Source organism: Cupressus sempervirens, chromosome 3, assembly GCF_028749045.1.
Source record: "Cupressus sempervirens isolate cs-2001-9-10 chromosome 3, ASM2874904v1, whole genome shotgun sequence".
NCBI classification, from domain to species: domain Eukaryota; kingdom Viridiplantae; phylum Streptophyta; class Pinopsida; order Cupressales; family Cupressaceae; genus Cupressus; species Cupressus sempervirens.
Window position 1 is genome coordinate 1088713626 of NC_143120.1, and position 18645 is coordinate 1088732270.

The 18645-nt window shown below is 39.1% G+C and overlaps 1 protein-coding gene across 4 annotated transcripts in view; it reads right to left on the reverse strand.

Annotated features, from left to right (window-relative positions):
* Nucleotides 1–2604: 2604 nt before the first annotated feature.
* Nucleotides 2605–18645, reverse strand: part of LOC149570565 (uncharacterized) — a 133620-nt gene continuing 117579 nt past the window's right edge. For 3 of the 4 annotated variants that reach the window (XM_089823152.1, XM_089823153.1, XM_089823150.1), the window contains exons 9-11: nucleotides 3407–4235; nucleotides 3117–3196; nucleotides 2605–3020 (exon numbers count right to left, since the gene is read on the reverse strand). In XM_089823152.1, the coding sequence (XP_089679278.1) occupies nucleotides 3177–3196; nucleotides 3407–4235 (849 nt within the window). In that variant the 3' untranslated portion in view covers nucleotides 2605–3020; nucleotides 3117–3176. The remainder of the gene's footprint in view (nucleotides 3021–3116; nucleotides 3197–3406; nucleotides 4236–18645) is intronic. The other variant, XM_089823151.1, reaches the window with a different exon arrangement.

Consider the following 18645-nt stretch of genomic DNA (forward strand, 5'->3'; position numbering starts at 1 on the left):
GTACCATATGGTGGTAACATGAAATTAGACAAGATTAACCAAATGGATGTGAAAATGATCAACAAGACTATTGGATAGAAAATGTCAAAGTGCAAGTCATATGAGTTGTAGAGAGAGATTTTAATGATTTACCAGTCACAATCAGGTACATGCAGAACAGGACAGAGTGAAGGAAATGGTAATTTGTGTTACAAAATCATTTTAGTCTACCAAAATAATCACTTTACTAATTAAGGACAACATCCTAGATGTTAACCCTAACTTAGCATGAGTCTATTTTGTGTTTAGGGGCACATGTGAAGACATGACTGCCAACAGGACATAACAACAAAGTATAAAGGAAAGATTTGAAAATGCAAAGTTGTATAATGTCTTCGGACATTGAAATGTACTTGCTATATCATGTGAACTTTATGTTAGAGCAATGAAAGGACAATATATGTGAAGTTGTGTACAGAGCTACAAAAGACAATTCAGATATTGTAGATATCAACATTATCAAAAGCTTTTTGTATCTATTCTTTTTGTATATAGAATATATCATTGTAATTGTATGTTTGGGCAGTGGGTTCATCTTGCATATTTTTGTAATTGTAATACCAACTTCTGACAAGGTTGAGGCTTTTAATAAGGACATAAACACTATGCGGATGTAATAGACTCCTAACAGGGTCAATATCTCTCCCAAGATACATTTGATTAGTTGATCATTTAGTAGGTACCATTCCCACCAGGGTTTTCCCTTGCTCAAGGTTTCCCTGGTTAACAAATAGTGGTGTTATGAGCTGTATTGTATTATTGTTATGTTTACTTTTCAATTTAATCACGTGCATGTTTTAATGTTGTTAAAGATATCTCATATTTCTAACATGCAAATTGCAATCACTTTTGCTCTTTGCAAGCACAATGTCACTCTTTGCTGAGTTTAAGTTCCCAAAAAATTTGTTAATGAAATCAACTTCAACTTCTTCCATCTCTGCTCTAGCCTCACATTGGCTCTGATACCAATTGTAAATATTATGTGAGCAAAGAAATGAAAAATGTAAACAAAGAAGATGAAATACACAATACAAAGGTATTTATCATGATTCATCACAACTTGTGGCTAAGTCCACACTTGGGTAGGGAACTATTATATTAAACAATAACATGTCTAATACAATACATGACTAAATACATATATTATACATTCACAATGACCATCAACAAATAGTCACACGAAGTTGAACAATCAATGTGACTATTGGGCTTCATATCTCAACACTATACACAAAGCAAACAACAATTGTTTCATATTGATCCAATTACCATTATTGATTAATGATGGTGTATCATTAGCTGACACCAAATTTAAATCACAATTACTTAGTGTCATCTTTTAATTCGAATAATAATTCATTTTCATTAAATTAACATTAATAATATTAATTTACCATTAATTAATAAAAAGTATATTTTCTTGTTATACAAATTAAGCTTATTAATCCTCAAATTTAAATTGACAGCTAGAACCAAATCCTCGCCAAAAGAGAAGGCTACTAAATATTCTTCAAATTCTTACATTGTGTTCCCATGCAACTACTTAAGTGCATTTTGTGTTTATATTTAAGCAGTTTAGTGTTCTTGTGAAAGTTTAGAAGTGTCTATAAAGGATAATTTAGAATCTCTAGCTATTTTAGTGGAGCGGCTATTATTTAGCAATTGAAAATAAGCTATGTGAAAAAAGGAGGGGCTTAAAATAAGCAATCGCTGGTTATTGCCAAAAACACGTCGTGGCTCCACAAACTTTTTTCCCTCCTTTTTAAAAATATTTCATTTCTAATTTCATCTTTGTAAAAGTATTATCTAATTAATTAATTCGGAATTTAAGTTTCCTGCTTAATAAGCAGCAAAACATATGTTCACGGGGCCACAAGCTCCACAATTATTTCTTATAATTGTTGAGCAGCCACTTCTTACCAAAATAAGATGAGCAATAGCGTGGGAACATGCTCTTAGACCCTCATAGCATGTCCTTACATATCAAGTTTTCGTGGAGTGGTGAGTTCACGATGCATGTTTTAGCAGCCTAATATATCCCATGCAATTATTGTGGAGGAATCATTCTGTTATGGTGTAACATGATTTATTCTGATGGGGAACTTGAGATTTCCTCTAAATAATGTATACGGTACAGAAACAAGGGATTACTATCATTAATTTACTCTTATAGAATATTTCGGTCATGTCTTCTGCTTTCACGGGATCATAGTTTAGAGCTTAAAAATTCCAAACCAAGAGAAACAAATTCTAGTAAAAGTTCAGAGCTTCACAGAGGTTTCGAAGAGGTTTAGAAAGGCAATTATTTAGCATATACTTAAAAAATAAGATAGCACACAATCATTGACATTCTATCTATTATTATTTGATTACGTAAAATATGAAGACAAACAGACCTTCAAATAGCCTCTTTTTGTGTATGGGTGATCCAAACACTTAAAAAGATACTCTGCATGGAAAAGTGAGTATTGCACCTTGTGTCTTTCTGACTAAAAGGATTTTCCAAGGAGCGATGCCCTCGTGACAAAGATGATGGAGAAGAAAAAGAATCATTTGTGGAGCACATTGGAGAATATTCCTGATAAATTATGCATCTATTGAGAGTCTACACAAAACTAACTTTAAGAGTAATGCTCAATAGTTTCTGATGGATCTGCCATTGCATTATCATGGCAATAAACAGTGCAATGCTTTGCAACTAAAGCGTATGCCAGGTTGTAGAAGAGAAATTATGAAAGCACGCAAGATTAATGTGCCCATCAACAGGAGAAAGAAATATACATTTCATCTGATAGTAACCAAAATTGAAATTTACAGATAAGAAAAATATTAATTCATAAGTAAATGTTTGTCTTTGGATGATTTGTGTTTAACTAAGATCAAAATCACTTTGATATCTTCTATTGAGACACCTAGTGCAGCAATATAGAAAACTTTCTTTTAAGGTGAACCCAAATGCTCCCGTCTGCAGCAGTCAAACACTGTCCATGAAATTAGCCCCCATTCCACTTCTGCATAAAATTAAAATAAAGTAGCAACTAGCTATTCCAACTCAATGGATTAAGTAAACTACTTACCAAAAATTTTCCACTGGATGCACCCAAGTCAAGTCCTCATGTAACCCAGAATGATTGTTTCTACCGTCGTAATCTCAGTCCTTTCATGCCCAAAATGCCACTTCCAACCATATTAGATCAGAAATAATATGTAATTAGATTTAGTAGTAATTAATCTGAAAGCGTCCCCTTATTTATTTAGGAAGGCAGCTACTAAACCCACAAATGATAGAACACATATTTTAGCTCCAATACCATGCAACAATGTGACCAATAATCTTTATGCAAAAAACTCAGCACTTAGTCAATACCAGCTGCAAAGAATTCTTGTGCACGATCTATAAGATTTACAGGGAACCGGTTGGATAGCTTGAAAGCTGGTGAAAGCAGGGCATTTTCCTGGTCTTCTTTGGAAACCTTCAGTCCATGCGAGTGTAATCCAATAGATGAACTAGTTCTCAGATCTGGAAAGATCGCTGACCCACTGCGCTTTGATGAAAAAGGAAGAGCTCTTTGGACACTCTCAGGATTTGGTACCCTCAAACACTTTCCTTGGTTTACTGAAATCTCTTTGTTACAGGAAACTGGCTTTCCCTTAGCAGCTTTACCCAAAGCATTGATTCTTGTACTAGAGTCCTTTGAAGCAGTCTCTCCCTGTGAAGCTGATTTACTGACACTTCTATTTAACCTTTTTGTGTTGTTTGCGTGATCTGAAATCAGACTAATCTTGCATGGCCTGGCACTAGGCTGCTGATGTGAAAGACTAGGAATGTCATCAACTGGTGAAGTTACATGGAGCTTTCTTGACATTTCTTGACAGTTCAAAGGAGTACCTTTTTCCTGTATGCGTTGCATTTCCTCTTCTGACTCTTCCATTATCACGTCCATAGTTCCACTCTGATAAGAAACCGAATTTGACTGGACATCCAAAACCCTCGGAACAATCATCTGTTTAGAATCAGGAGATGCCTGCAAATCTTGTTTAGAAGACTTCAGAAGGACAAGCAACATATCCATGCTGAGCTCCTGTTGAACAACATCCCGATTTTGTTCACATCCATAACATACGGCTAACAGTGTCCCAACTAAAACTGGTGTTAGCTGTGGATCGCTGAAGAACGCAAATGGCAGATCACATATCTGTTGAATTCAACATTGAACATGTCAGTGAGTAAATATTCATAGTAGTAATCTAAAGGTATCATCTTCCTATGTGATGAATGGGCTTTGAATTTTCATTCTGCATGGAGACTTGTTTTCTACATCATAATTTTCTTACGAAGGTCTTGTTATTACAATTTGTTTCTTCTGTTGGAAACTTCCTCTTTGCCTCTATATTTTGATCTTTCCATCAATTTGATATTTTAGAAATTCCCTAATGGGGTAACTGGTAAAGCCATACTTTTCTGTTAATATTAGATGTTTCTATCTTGGTATTTGTACAAGGTAATATGCTGGTACATTTTCAGATATCTTTTTTCACCATCATTGCTACAATGGCAACAACAAATTAACTGACTTAACAATTATATTTTACCTCAGGCTGTTAGAGTGTGCATTAATGTTGCATTACACACATTTTCATATATTACATAATATTCTCAAGAATATTCTCATGCATATCAGAGCACATATTTGCATGTGCATGCATAGCTTAACTTCGCTTAATTGAGCTTTAGTGGAGTCTAATTTAGTTTAGCTCAATCAGTTGGCCCCCACTTTTGCATATCATGCACCTAAGCTTGCATATCATACACTTAAGCTTGCACATCATGCACTAGTTTGCTTTCTTAGCTTTATTATTTTTTTACAAATTACTTTTAAAGACATGATTTCTGTAAAAATATCACATTGTATTCATTGTAATTAATGCTACAATCATGCAAATCCCCCAGTCACAATTTTGTAATTTTATATTTTTTGCTTCTTGAGAAAAGTAAAAAGTAACAACAATTTTGTTGCCGCCCTCCTTGTGGAAGGTGTTTTTGTTTTGTGTTTTTGTTTTGTGTTTGATCCTTAAGTGCTTGTGTTGCAAATTTCATCAGGACTACATAACTTCAATACATGCAACATAATCTCTTTCATGAATATTATAATAATTGATTGCTAATTGAGCTGTTTGACAAGTAAAGAATGTTACATATGAAAATATCAGATTAAGCTCAACTTTCGAAAGCTACTTCGCCAATTCAAGGTATGGTATATCTCTAATTAATGGAAAACTCATAATGATCTATTGAGGCATAAAGTTGATTCCATTAACAAACTTTTCTAATCATGTGCAGCAATCTTCTTACATGAACATTCAACCAAAGGTTTTGATTGTAGGCTCATAGTCTCTCTACAATTTAAATTTAAATATTGTTTTTACATGTTGAACAGTTCACTAGAGAATCAACCTATTAAAGTAGTTGTTGTCGGTAAATTCTATATTGTAGCCGATGGGTAGAATAGTATCCAAACGGGCATGTGACAGTTGAGTCACCCCTTCGGGAAAGTATATGTACACAGTCCGAAAAGGACTTTGGAACATCATTGGAAGGAGCATGATCATATTGTAAGCATTTAAGTGCATATTGCGTATATGAATAAAGTATTTGTTCTGTGTTATATCTTGTTATACTACATGCGATAAGTATCCTTTTACCTTGTACGCTAAACATTTGGCGCCATTGCCAATCGAACCTGGAACGAAAGAAGTGTTATGAAGATTAATGTTGAATCTACTTAACAAGGATAGGAATAGATAAAAGATAAGGATGAAATACGCACAGCACAAGAAGTTTTAATTTTAGCACAACAAGTGGAGCGCAAATAGAAGCTTCAATAGATTACTGACGGACACCGAGAGGGTGAAGGAGCACAGATAGAGGGAGTGCATTCACCTAGCAGACCGAGGAGTGCCGAGGAATTGCTAGAGGAGACTTGACAGCTATTGAATTTGCTGGAAGAGACAAGGGAGGAGTTCCTTAACTACATACGCTGAGGGTAGAAAATCCTAATGGAATGGTAGAAACTCGCACGGCTCGAAGTGCCGAAGGAGCACGAGCGTAGAGTGAACTCTTCGTTTCTGATACACCCGACAAACAGATATAGGCAGAGAATCGAACAACTTTGCTTGAGGAAGATCTTTTTTCACCAGGTAACATGGTTGTTGGAAGTAGGACGGTTATCTGAAGCAGCGCAGTTGTGCAAAACAACACGGGTGCTCAGAACAACGCGGGTACTCAGAACAACGCGAGTACACAGCAAGTACCACAAAATCAGAACAAAGTAACAATGGCAGGACAAAAGGAGAAACTGTCGAAGTTTAATAGTAATGGGAAGGTAAATCCAATCAAACACTGCAAGACGTGAGACAATATGGACAGAAAATGATGTAACGGATGAGGATGATTGGGTCTAGCAATTTCCAATGACCCTACCGGGTACAACAATTGATTGGTTTGCGGATGTTGATCCTCAAAAATTAACTACATGGACGGATGTTAGGAAGGAATTTAGCAAAATTCCAATTGCTAATGGGCGATAACGAAATTGTAGCAAAAATATACAATACCAAGTAGGGAAAGAATGAAACAATCTATGTCTATGCAAGAAGGCTAAAAGAGTTGATGAAGATAAAGAGCCCATCGGCTGACGGATTAAAGAAAGGATGGTTTGTTGAGTGGCTACAGCCGACTATGAAAAAGAAAATGAAGATTGTGCCTCCAACATCGTACACAGATGCATATAATTGACTGATGGATCTAGAGAGTGAACAAAAAAAAAGCAAGAAGAAGAAGCACAAATCGTCTGAAAGCAGCAGTAGCAACAAAGAATCAAACAAGGAAGTTTGAGCATTGCAGAAGGATATGCTACAAATGATGAAGGAATTTTAAAATCTGAAAAAGAATCTTGACTCGATGAAGGGGGAATTGTGGTGTACAGACTGTAAGGAGGAAGGCCACACAAAGGGCTCATGCCCAAAATAATGATTTTGTAATGTCTATCAGATTGCAGGACATTCCATAAAGGAATGCCCGTTCAATATGAAGTCAAAAGGGACACCAGCAAGTGTTACTGACGCAAGAAGTGTCCATCGGAACAAACATGAACAACGATGCAACCTTAGGAGGATATCGCAACAATAATCGACGCGAAAGGGGTGGTAATAATAACAATCGAGGCCAGAGTCGGATACAGTACGACTCGAGTGGACGGTCAATGATACAATGTCGTGCATGCAACCTCTGGGGGCACTCCACCAGAGATTTTATCACAAAGAAGACGTTGTAGTTGTTATGCAGATGGTGTGGTACGGGCATGCATGCAACCTCTAGGGGCACTTTGCCAGAGATTGTACCATGAAGGAGACGTTGCAACTGTTATGTAGATGGTGTGGTCCGAAAGACCACGACGATTCAAAATAAGCAAGCGGTGAATTTGTAAGCATTGAAACATGTGAGGAGGAAACACTAGCCATTACATGTCAGCAAGCTAAGAAGGCAAAATACCCTAATGCAGAGGAAGAAAAGAAGAGGTTACAGCAAGCACAAATGGAGTTGGAAAAACAGATGGAAACAGGGAAGTGGAAAGCAAAAGACATTACCGATACCTCGAAGAGGAACCTAGCTAAAGAAAACATGATAAGGTAGGTAATGCAAATAGAAGTTCCTATAAAATTAAATGACCTCACAATGCCTCAGTTACGGATGGCAATTCTAAATATGACACCACTCCTGAAAGTAACGGAGGAAACAGGACAAGTGGGTAGTGGAATGACTGCAATAGACCCAATGCTACTGGCACTCACGACGTGAAGGCATCTGGTAGTAGTTGAGATGGGTATCCTGGCAACAGTACTTACAAATACAATTGTGGACGGAGGGTCAGGCGTAAACGTGCTACCAAAGGATATATGGAAAATGTTGGGACAACCTACGTTGTGGCCACCTACATTTAAGTTACTCGTGGCGTATCAGCACAGAATCAAGCCGTTGGGAACCCTAATGGCGCAACTGGTAACTATTGGAACGCAACCATTTCTATTAGATTTTGTGGTCATTCCACTAAAAAGAAAAGGATATGACGCTATCCTTGGACGAGGTTGGTTGGTGCAAGCAAAAGTGAAACATGACTGGAAACGAAATACCCTATCCATGGAACGCAGGAGCTGAAGATTTATAATTGACCTGTACACACAGATGGTACGAGAAGAGGCAGCATTGTCAAATTCCAAAGGTGAAGGTAAGGTGACAATGAAGGAAACAAGAGAATGGAACTAGACAAAGGAGTATTGAGATTAGGAGGGTCGAATGATGACAACCTAGACTCAATGAACGGCCTACTCTATTGGCAAATGGAGGATTACGAGCTTTTCCCAAGCTGTAACATGTTGGGTGTCGAGGAGGGAAACGAAGGGAACAAGTTTCGAAAGGAGTATAGAGAAGTAAAGGAGGGAGAAGCACATGTGATGAAACGTCGGCGCATACGTTTAGTGATGACAAACCTATAAAGTATGAAGAGCTTACAATCAAAACAATGAACTTAGGAGATGAAGGCAATCCAAAAAATATTCTTGTAGGAGATGATTGGAATCCAGTTCTGAAGGCAGTAGCATTCAAAATATTTATGGAGTACAAGGACATCTTCGCCTGGATGTATAAAGATTTAAAAGGAGTGTCACCAAAATTATGTGTCCACCGGATACCATTGATAGAAGGTGCAGTACCCGTACCGAAGCGGCTGTACCAGATGAACAAAAACTATGCTGCACGGGTCACAGATGAGATCGATCGGATGTTGGAAGCAGAAATTACTTTTAGAGTGCAGACGAGTGAGTGGGTATCACTGATTGTGATATCCCTTAAAAAGGACACCACACAGATAAGAATATGCATAGACTTTCGATGCCTAAATGTCGTAACGATCAAAGATCCGTTTCCGATATCATTCACTAATAGCATTCTGGAAGAAGTTGTGGGGCATGAGATTTATTCATTCATGGATGGGTTCTCGAGATACAACCAGATATCCATCGTTGAAGAAGACAGATTGAAAACAACATTCATCGTGGAGGATGGAGTATATGCCTATAATAGGATGTCGTTCGAACTATGTAATGCTCCAGCAACATTCCAAAGGATTATCCTTCACATATTCAATAAAATGTCAGTGGAAAACTTTAAAACATTTCTAGATGATTGGTCAATTTTTAGCACAAAAGATAAACATATAACAGTACTTGGAGAATGCATGAAGAGATCCAGACAGGCAAGATTGACACTGAATCCGAAGAAATGCAAGTTCATGGTACCACAAGGGAAGCTACTAGGACACAACCTACAAAGCAGGGCTGAAGACAGAGTCGGACAAGGTTCATGTAATTTTGGATATGCCACCGTCGACAAATGTATCTGAAGTAAAATCATTCCTTGGACACATTGGATAATATTGGAGTTTTATCAAGAACTTTGCGAAGATTTCCTACCCATTGGACAAACTCACCTGCAAGGGCAAACCTTATAAATGGGAAGCCGAGCAGAATGAAGCTTTTGATGGATTGAAAACGAGGTTGGCCACAGCACTGATTCTACCCTATCCAAATTGGAATAAGGAATCTCATGTTCATGTGGATGCATCGAATTATGCGATTGGAGCAACACTGGCGCAGACAGTTGACCACGGATTGGACCATCCGGTGTATTTTGCAAGTATATTAATATTTAAGGCGGAGAAAAATTACAGTACGACGAAGCAAGAGGCACTAGGGATGGTGTATGCAGTACAAAAATTCAGACATTATTTGTTGGCAACGCCATTTGTATTCTATGTAGATCATCAAGCACTATTATATATTGTAAATAAGTCGATTATTCAGGGAAGGATAAGTTGATAGTTATTATTTTTGCAAGAGTTCACATTCAAGATTGTGGTGTGGCCGTGAAAAAGTCATGTAAGTGTGGATCACTTGTCGAGGATAAAATCTAGAGAGCCACCAGAGGGAGTCAATGATGATTTTCCTGATGCGTAGCTATTCCACTTTGCAGTACTGTTCCTGGTATGCACGTATCAGAGTATCTATGAACAAGATAGTTTCCTAGCGAGATGTTGCCGAACGAGAGAAGAAAACTGGTGCTAAGGAGTTGAACATTTCAGTTGATCAACAAGTTATTGTACAAAATGGGAGCCGATCAGATTCTAAGGCGATGCGTTTTGGAGGAGGAAATTCCAAAGGTGTTGAAGGAAGCACATGAGGGACTAGCAGGAGGACACATGGGGCCAAACACAACTGTGCGAAAGATACTTCTGGCAGGGTTATGGTGGCCAACCATGCACAATGACACTAGGGAGTGGGTTGTTGCATGCAACACATGTTAGAGAGCTAGAAAACCATTGAAGAGGGACTTCATACCTTTGAATCCTTCGCACGTGCAAGAGTTGTTTGAAAGATGGGGATTGGACTTTGTCGGACCCCTTAAGGTAAGCAAAACTAAAAGGTGCAGGTACATCGTGGTGGTGACGGAATACCTAACCAAGTGGGTGGAGGCACGTGCACCATCGGACAACCCTACGATGAGCACAACAAATTTTATTTATGAGCAAATCATCACTAGGTACAGGATTCCATTGCAGTTGACAAGCGACCGGGGAGGACACTTTGTCAATTGTGTCATCCGACTGCTCACTACGGAGTAAGAAATTTATCATTCACTATCAAGCCTGTACTACCCGAGAGCCAACGGACAAGCAAAAGCTATGAATAAGATCTTAGTCGAGGTAATTTATAAATCTTGTGCAGTTGAGGGAGAAGATTGGGAAAAAAAGCTAACATCAGCATTATGGGCGTACCGCACTTCATATAAAGTAACCACGGGACACTCCGTTCTAGTTGATGTATATGGGCAAGAGGCCGTGGTACCGACAAAATTCATGGTACCAAGTTTAAGGATTGCAATCGAGAACAAATCGAGCGATATGGAAAGCCTGAGGGAGAGATTGTATAACTTGAATAAATTGGATGAGCGACGACTACAGGCACAATGGACTACAGAAGTCACACAAAAGAAGCATAAGGTATGGCATGACAAGCACTTGAAGTTGAACAGATTTCAACAATGCCAAGTAGTCTTGAAGAATAATGGGCGGAATGAGATCAAACCAAGAAAGTTAAAAGTGAAGTGGGTAGGACTATACAGGATAGGCGAAGTTGGAGATAATGGAGCAATCAAATTATGGATGTTGGACAGGAAAAAATACCCGATGCAATCAATGGGTCGAAGATTTATCATGAAAGAAATAACGTGCCTCTGAACAACTCAAAAAGTGTATAAACGTAATAATAAATAATGTATATATGTAAAATAATTGAATGTAGATAATATATAAAGTTCAGCATATTTTCTAAGTACGGGCCCAAAAATTATGAAGTGATGAGTATAAAGAACAAGAATATTAAATTAATAAACAATGAGTATCGTACGGCCTTCCAGTAGCATAAAGAAGAGAGATTTGGAACCGTACGGCTATTAGTGGAAGGAACAGTCTACCGTATGGCTCGTGAAAGCTCAAAGAGGGAACCTTCTACAAAAGCAATCACCATACGATATCTAGAGTATCAAAAAGTGACCCTACAGACATGAATGAAGGAACAAAGCCATCGTACGAACAAGTGTACAAGGAATTTTGCTCATACGGGCACATGTGAAGGAGAGGCTTGACCGTATGACTGTACAGTAGAAGGGAGTACAGTTACCATAAAATAGATCCGTAAGGAACACTGTACGGCACTCACTCCCGGCCAAGGAAGGACATGGTACAACCAGGCAAAAGGCCGCAGGAGATCACAAGTGATCCATCGTATGGCCAGACAGAGGAGCAGATAACCAGCTCGTAAATTGGGTTGTACAGACATATGGATTCAAGGTGAGCACAAGTTAATGTAAGTACGGTCTTAAGGAAAACACATGGTCTGTACAACCTTGTGGGGCCAGTAGGGGATGACAATTGATCCATCGTACGGCTAAGCAAAGAAGTAGGAATCATTGGCACACAGAAACAAATATAAAGTACGGAAGAGTAAGATATATTGTGAATGAAGAGTGGGGAAAGAGGGGCAACCCGTACAGTCACTACAAGTAATTCATGGTGAATAACCGTACACCTATGACCAAGAGGATTGCAGAGGGAAGTTATCGTACATTGTGTTAGTCTAAATGCTTCGAATTCACAATTGAAACGGAGTAGAAGTCATCCAATCGTACAATCTCAGCAAGAGAAAATATTGCAGTTGTATAGTAGATAGAGCTTGGCAAAGCAAAAGCTATATACGAAGCATTAGATTGAGGGTCGTACAGACACCAAGATAGTAAAAGGAACTTTTGAGATAAAATTGTACGGAGGAAGGTAACTGACCTAACGAATTTTTGTTTTTATTCGAGCAATACGACAAAAAGGTGATAGTTATGCATTTAGCCAACAAGAGATTGTGAAAAAAAAAATTGGACGAAGATTCAACGACAACTACAACCATGAACAGGAATGTGAAGACATTGCCATCCGAAGTCCGTGTAGCAGGAGGAACAAGTACAGGACCAAGCAAAAATAAAGTGAAGCAACCAACATAGTTGACTGCGACAGATAATCCCACAATGCAGAATATTGCATTTGAAGGATTGAATGGTGCAGAATGCCGAAAGTGATGGCAAGAGACACCTAATAACCATCCAGTAAAGGCCAACATTCGAAAGGCACAGGTCAAATGGGTGATAAAATGCCTGTGTTCTGTATCAGAGATTATGAAGGGTTTTTACGCATCTTGATAGAAACATATGATAGTTTCTCTCGAACCAATACGTTTGCTTACCTTGGTTGCAACTTGGTGATATCATTCAAACCAGCCAACTTCACACGAGCATTCAAGACACCTGGTCATGTGCAAAGGGGAAAGGAAAATAGATAGGAAACCAAAAAAGTTGAGAAGTAAAGACACAATTGATACAGCTGGTATGTGGGGATCTGACGTAGGCAGAGCAAGAAGCTCTTAGGACACATCGAGGGGTAGAGGATTGAAGAAATCCAACATATAGGAAGGTCACTGGCGTTGTCTGATGGACATTGTGAAGAGTCACCTTACAAGCTTGCCTCAAATATTTCATTTCCACAGGTGGCAATGATGAATGGTATTTTGCATGGAAGAGTGTACGACCGGGCTGCATTGTTGGCCGAACGAATGTATGAGTTTAAGACATTACAACACAAAACATTCTACATACCGCATTATGCCATCGGGCTATTCTTGGAGGCAATGACGCAAGTGATCCCCAACATGCACAGGAGGCCAAACTGCGACCACTCGCGCTAGGCGAACCCCTGATTATGCAATGGAGACATCTCGATACACTTGGCACCGAGACCACGGCCGGACAGAAACGACCGAGACCAGACGGTGGAAATACTGAAAGCGGTCGGGAGGAGACTTCTTCTGAGGAAAGTGGGACCGACGAGGAGGAGGAAGAGGAGGTAGAAGTAATTACAACTACACCATTGAGATTCCCACGGCCTGCGCTTTCAACGACGACACACTTAGCTCTGGTAGGTATTCATGGTATTCTGAGGTTTGGTCAGTTCAGGCAACCAGTAGTGATGACGCCAGTTTCAGTTGCAATTCAGCCTGTCGCAGAGGCACGAGTGGAGACACGAGATATTCTTGAGGCATTAGCAAAGGCACATCCGCCACTGACGGAGACAGTCATTCCGGAGCTAACAATGGAGCCTGCTCGTGAGGATTTACCAGAGGCTGGGGCTGAGGTACTTATACCTGAGGCAGCAATGGACACTAAGGTAGGAGTAATGGAGATACCAACAGGTGAGGGTTTGAGAGCATAGTGGGTTCAGATGCAGTGGTTACGGTGGATACGACATTATTAGCATCGCTTGAGCCAAACAGATAGAACAAAACCCAAAAGTTGAGCACGTACCTGAGTACGTGGTTCCACCGTACCCCAGTGCCTCGAGTGACATACCTACAGACACCTACGCGAGAAGTAATTCCAGAGGAAGACCCTTTGCAGGCACAGGTGGAGGAGCAGACACAGGATGAGGGACTACCACATAGCGTTGTTGAATGGATGGCGAAAGTAGTAGAGAGCGCTATGGGTGTACAGCAGCATCTAGTAGCGCCAAAAACAAGGATGAGAGAGGCATTCTTCACTGATGTAGTAGCTCTAGCAACTTGGGCTTGCCAGGTAGTGGCCTCTGCAGAGATATAGGCTTTGGACTCAATAGTAAAGGAGCTAGAGAGAGTAGTATCTTTCATGAAATTAGGATGCCCAGCTGCCTTTATAGTCTGTTTTGAGGAATGGGGATGGCCGAGTGTGGAGACTGCAGAGATCCGATAGGATTGAGCCATGACAAGAGATCCTAGTATGAAGAGCCGAGTAGAGGTTTTGACTCAAGAGATAGTGGAGATACACAGGGAGGCATATTACATCCTTCAGAGGAGCCAGGCAGATCAGGTAGCAGCGAAGAGGGCTCGGGTGGAGTTAGCTACCAAGCTAGCCGCAAAGAGGGCAGCCTAGGAATCCAAGAGGGCAGCCTTGTTAGCCAGACAAAGTCAACTACAGAAATTGGCAACAAAGAAGGAACAATTAGCGCCAGAGGAGCGAGTAGCAGATGAGGAGAGAAAGTGGGAGAGATTGTTGGGATGATGTAGTCAGGTTTGGAGCTTCAGATGGAGGTGGAAGCCGAATTGAAAGTTCGGAAGGAGTAAGTCTACAAGCTACGAGCAGAGCTCAATGAGCTTAGGGCACGAACGGCTACTACTCCAAGGAAGCATTCCTCTTCTTAATAACAAAAATTGATGTAATTAATTGTTTATTTGGAATTTTGTTGTTTGTCGTCTAGAGACAACTTTACTTTTTGAGGGGTATGATGTTGTTGGTAAATTCTATATTGTAGCCAACGGGTAGAATAGTATGCGAATGGGCACATGATGGTTGAGTCACCCCTTTGGGAAAGTATATGTACACCATCCATAAAGGAACTTGGAACATCATTGGAAGGAGCATAATCATTTTGTAAGCATTGAAGTGCATATTGCGTATATGAATAAAGTATCTGTTCTGTGTTATATCTTGCTATACTACATGCGATAAGTATCCTTTTACCCTGTATGGTAAACAGAGTATTGTAATGTTTAGTTTAGAATGGTCAATTAAGTCTTCACCGTAGATTGCACAAATATTTCATTCCTTTCCTTTTTTTTAATTAGTTTTTGATCTTATCCTTCACAAATTAATCATTTGCATCTCTTATTTATGAATACTTTTTCTTCTGTTTAATATTGAACATCTTGGTAATCATTATGTGTCTTGCATATTTCATAAAGTGGTATTAAAGCTTAGCTAGAGCCTTGAAATGCATGACAATAAATCAACTTAGGGACTGTTGCTGACAGTGATGGATAGAAGAATCAACTGTGACACAGAACCTCCCAAAAGATTGCAGGGCAGAATAATATGGTACTATACATATATGCAAGGCTTTTCGGCAGAGTTTCGCACAAAATAACATTTTGTTAGGGATTCTTGCAGGTCGTAAAAAGATGGACAACTTTTCTGTTCAAAATATGGAACCCATTTCTTCAACAAAATGATGCTTTCCTCCATCAAAAAATCATGGTTTTCTAAAAGGAAAGCATGAAACTCTTTGTCTCAACATTACAAGTTCTTGTTTGTCTGAAAATCATGCCATTTTTCTTCAAATCTTGCTGTTTTTCATTTAAAATTTGTGCCATTTTTTCTGAAAAAACATGGTTGATAAAGTTCTATAAGTTTTTGAAGGCTTCTTAAGGAAAATTGTGTGTTTTTTGGTGATTAGACCTGCACAACTAGTTTTCTGATGAATTTTTCCAAATCTCCAAATCATTGGTTTTTTGCATTTCTCAATGATGGCTAGGATTTGGCAATGGGTCTCTGCATATAATGCTTCCTTCCAAATTTTCTTTAGAATGATGATTGCGACAAGTTAGGGTTAGCATGACATCTTTAGTTATGCTAACATATATAGATACATATAGATAATAGAGTCTTAGATACACACACACACTTCCAACTTTTAGGGCTAGACAATTAACACATGGTATTTGTAATAGGCACCCTAGAATTGCCCAAAAACTGAACCAACTGCTGATAGGAATTTAGTGAAATAATTTGCATCCAACTCTTAATTTCTCCGTTAAATGTTTAAACCCTTTTATGAATCCGAAAATAAAATGTTTGTTTGTTTTTATGTCTTTGCATAAATTTGAAACCGCATAACATGAACAAAAAGAAATTTATAATAATATGCAAACTGAAGATTGAACTACTATTGAAATAATATTAATTTTCAACGAATAAAATCAAATACATAGCAGAGTTTTCAACTCACTAATTACTTCAGCATTATAACATAATTTTTCAGTAATGACTTCCCATCTTGCTGCTGCATTAATATGAATAGTGTCGCGCTACAGTGCTACTACAGTAAAATCTGCCTTCAATCAGTCCAAGACCCTCATAAAATCATCCCTTCACAATAGCATAAGCATCGAACAAGAAGCAAGAATGATATGAGCAAACACCCAATCTGCCTGTAACTAGAAATGCGCCCTATTTGCTTGTTAATGAAGCTGATAGCAATCAATTCCAAAGGCCAAACCCCAAGGGAATGACATCTAGAATGTCACATGAGAGGATAGACATTCTCTAATGCCAAGAACGGATCTGCAACTCATACATCAATTTTCTTCTCATATTCCACCTGCCGAACAAGGCCACAAGCTCTCCTTTTTATTTTTACTTCATAGGTTCAAACCACTTTTCACAAGCAATGTGGGATAAAGTGTTCTAAAATTAAATAAAATAAAATAACACCTTATGTCTCCCTTGGGATTCCCTCTTCCACACACAACCCAACATGAATAATATTAAAGTAACACTTTACTATTTTCACATTTAATTTATATGTTACTTTAATAAACTTTGGGCATTAAAATAAAATAGTAATTCGGCTCGGAATAATATGAGTGATAGCTTGTCAGAAAGCTCTCATCGAGGAGCATCAAACCCAATCACCAATTTTGACATTGCCCATGCCGTGCTAACTTACTAAAAATAGTAAATTTGCCCAACACCATGTAAATCCACTTCATTCTGGCCCGAACTGGAAATGACTCGGCCAAAACATCTTAGGATCCCACTAACCTCTTCGTTAGCCTCCGAGACCACGCAGAAATAGGCTAACGTTCTCACAACTGGACAACTGCTAAAGTGGGGACATTATAGGACGGCCCCCTTGAAATTGCTTGTCCTCAAGCAATCTCAGTCCTCTTTGTTGTAACACCTGCTCACTCTCCCAAGTAGCATCCTCCTCTGGCAGGTCTCTCATCAAACGAAATATTCTTTAACCACCCTGTTCTGCAAAGTCCTCTCCCTGGTATACAAAATAGCCTCAAGAATCAATACGAGCTTCCCCTCCTCATCCAATGGTGGCAAATCTGCAAAAGGCACAACTCTCTGACAAATGGCTTTCTTAAGCCTCGACACATGAAACACATTATGCAGCCGACTACCCTCTGGAAGCTCAATCTCGTAGGCAACCAGATCTGTAGGGACCATAATATCTAGGCTTCAACTTCTCTGCTCCGCTCTTCTTAAGTGATGATTGTTTGTATGGTTGTAGCCTCAAGTAAACCATATCCCCAACTTCAAAGTTGCGCTCTATCCGGTGCTGATCAGCATCCAATTTCTGTTGATTCTGGGCCTGTTGTATATTCTCCCTGAGCACCCTTAAAATATCTTGACTATCTTGCAAGAAGTTTTTGGCTTTGGGCACTCTACTGTCCCCCAAAACTAGATCCATGAAGCTAGATGCTTCATAATCATATAGTGCCATGAATGGTGTCATCTTGATGGATATATGATAATTGGTGTTATAACAATACTCTCCCATATGTAGCCATTTGACCAAGCTCTCTGTTGTGCAATCACATAATTCCTCAAATATCCTTCCACCCATTTATTCACAATCTTCGTTTGCCCATCTATCTGTGGATGATAACTAGTGCTAGGTGTAAGTTTTGTGCCACACAACCCAAAGAATTCTTGCCAAAAAGCACTCGTAAATTTACTATCCCGATCACTAACAATGAAACTAGGTAGCCCATGTAAACTGAACTTCTCTCTGAAGAAAAGATCGGCCACCTATGCTGCTATGTAGGTGGATGGAATAGCATAAAAGTGAACAAACTTTGTTAGCCGATCAACTACCACATAGATGCAATCTCTCCCCTGTACTCATGGTAACCTAGTGATGAAGTCCATAGAAATACTTTCCCATTTCCTATCCGAAATGGACAAAGGTTGTAACAACCCTGCAGGATATGTGTGCTCTCCCTTATTCTATTGACAAACTGAACACTCCCTGACATGCTTCTAAACATCATCCTTGAGCCCTTTCCATGTGAACCACTCATGGATCTGCCTATAGGTCTTAAAGACCCCTAGATGTCCAATTGTAGGTACAT